Source organism: Pterocles gutturalis, unplaced genomic scaffold, assembly GCF_000699245.1.
Source record: "Pterocles gutturalis isolate BGI_N339 unplaced genomic scaffold, ASM69924v1 scaffold25867, whole genome shotgun sequence".
NCBI classification, from domain to species: domain Eukaryota; kingdom Metazoa; phylum Chordata; class Aves; order Pterocliformes; family Pteroclidae; genus Pterocles; species Pterocles gutturalis.
This window is the reverse complement of record NW_010111015.1, coordinates 1,771-2,215: the sequence shown is the minus strand read 5'-3', so window position 1 is coordinate 2,215 and position 445 is coordinate 1,771. Positions and strand designations below refer to the sequence as shown.

Genomic DNA, 445 nt, shown 5'->3' with positions numbered 1-445 from the left:
GGGGGAGCCGCTCTCGTGGCTCAAGTCTCAGCTGCTCAAGGCCACCTTTGGTTTTTTCTCTTTCCACCTCCAGGTCCTGGAACTCCTGAAGGTGGCCTGGAAGAGACGCTTGATTTTCACAGTGGGCACCTCCATCACCACCGGCGAGAGCAACACGGTGGTGTGGAATGAGATCCACCACAAGACAGAGATGGACACGAACCGGAGCGGCCACGGCTACCCCGACCCCAACTACCTGGACAACGTGCTGGTGGAGCTGGCCGCGCAGGGCGTCACCGAGGACTGCCTCCGACAATGAGCTTGGGGGGCCCGGCCGTGCCGTGCACGTGTCAGGGGGGCCCTCCTAGTGCACTTCTTCCTGTTGCCTTAAGTTCCTGTGTCTGACCTCCCGTCACACTGAGCAATAACACTGTACTGCGGGAGCCCTGCCTGCTCTTCACCGTCT

General features: G+C 60.9%; 1 protein-coding gene across 1 annotated transcript in view; it reads left to right on the top strand.

Moving 5' to 3' along the window:
* The window catches only part of LOC104461881 (probable E3 ubiquitin-protein ligase DTX2), a gene marked incomplete at its 5' end in the record, with an annotated part of 3,046 nt that extends 2,618 nt beyond the window's left edge, over positions 1-428 (top strand). The window contains one exon of the mRNA XM_010073620.1: positions 74-428. Within this exon, the coding sequence (XP_010071922.1) occupies positions 74-298 (225 nt within the window). The remainder of the gene's footprint in view (positions 1-73) is intronic.
* Positions 429-445: the final 17 nt, after the last annotated feature.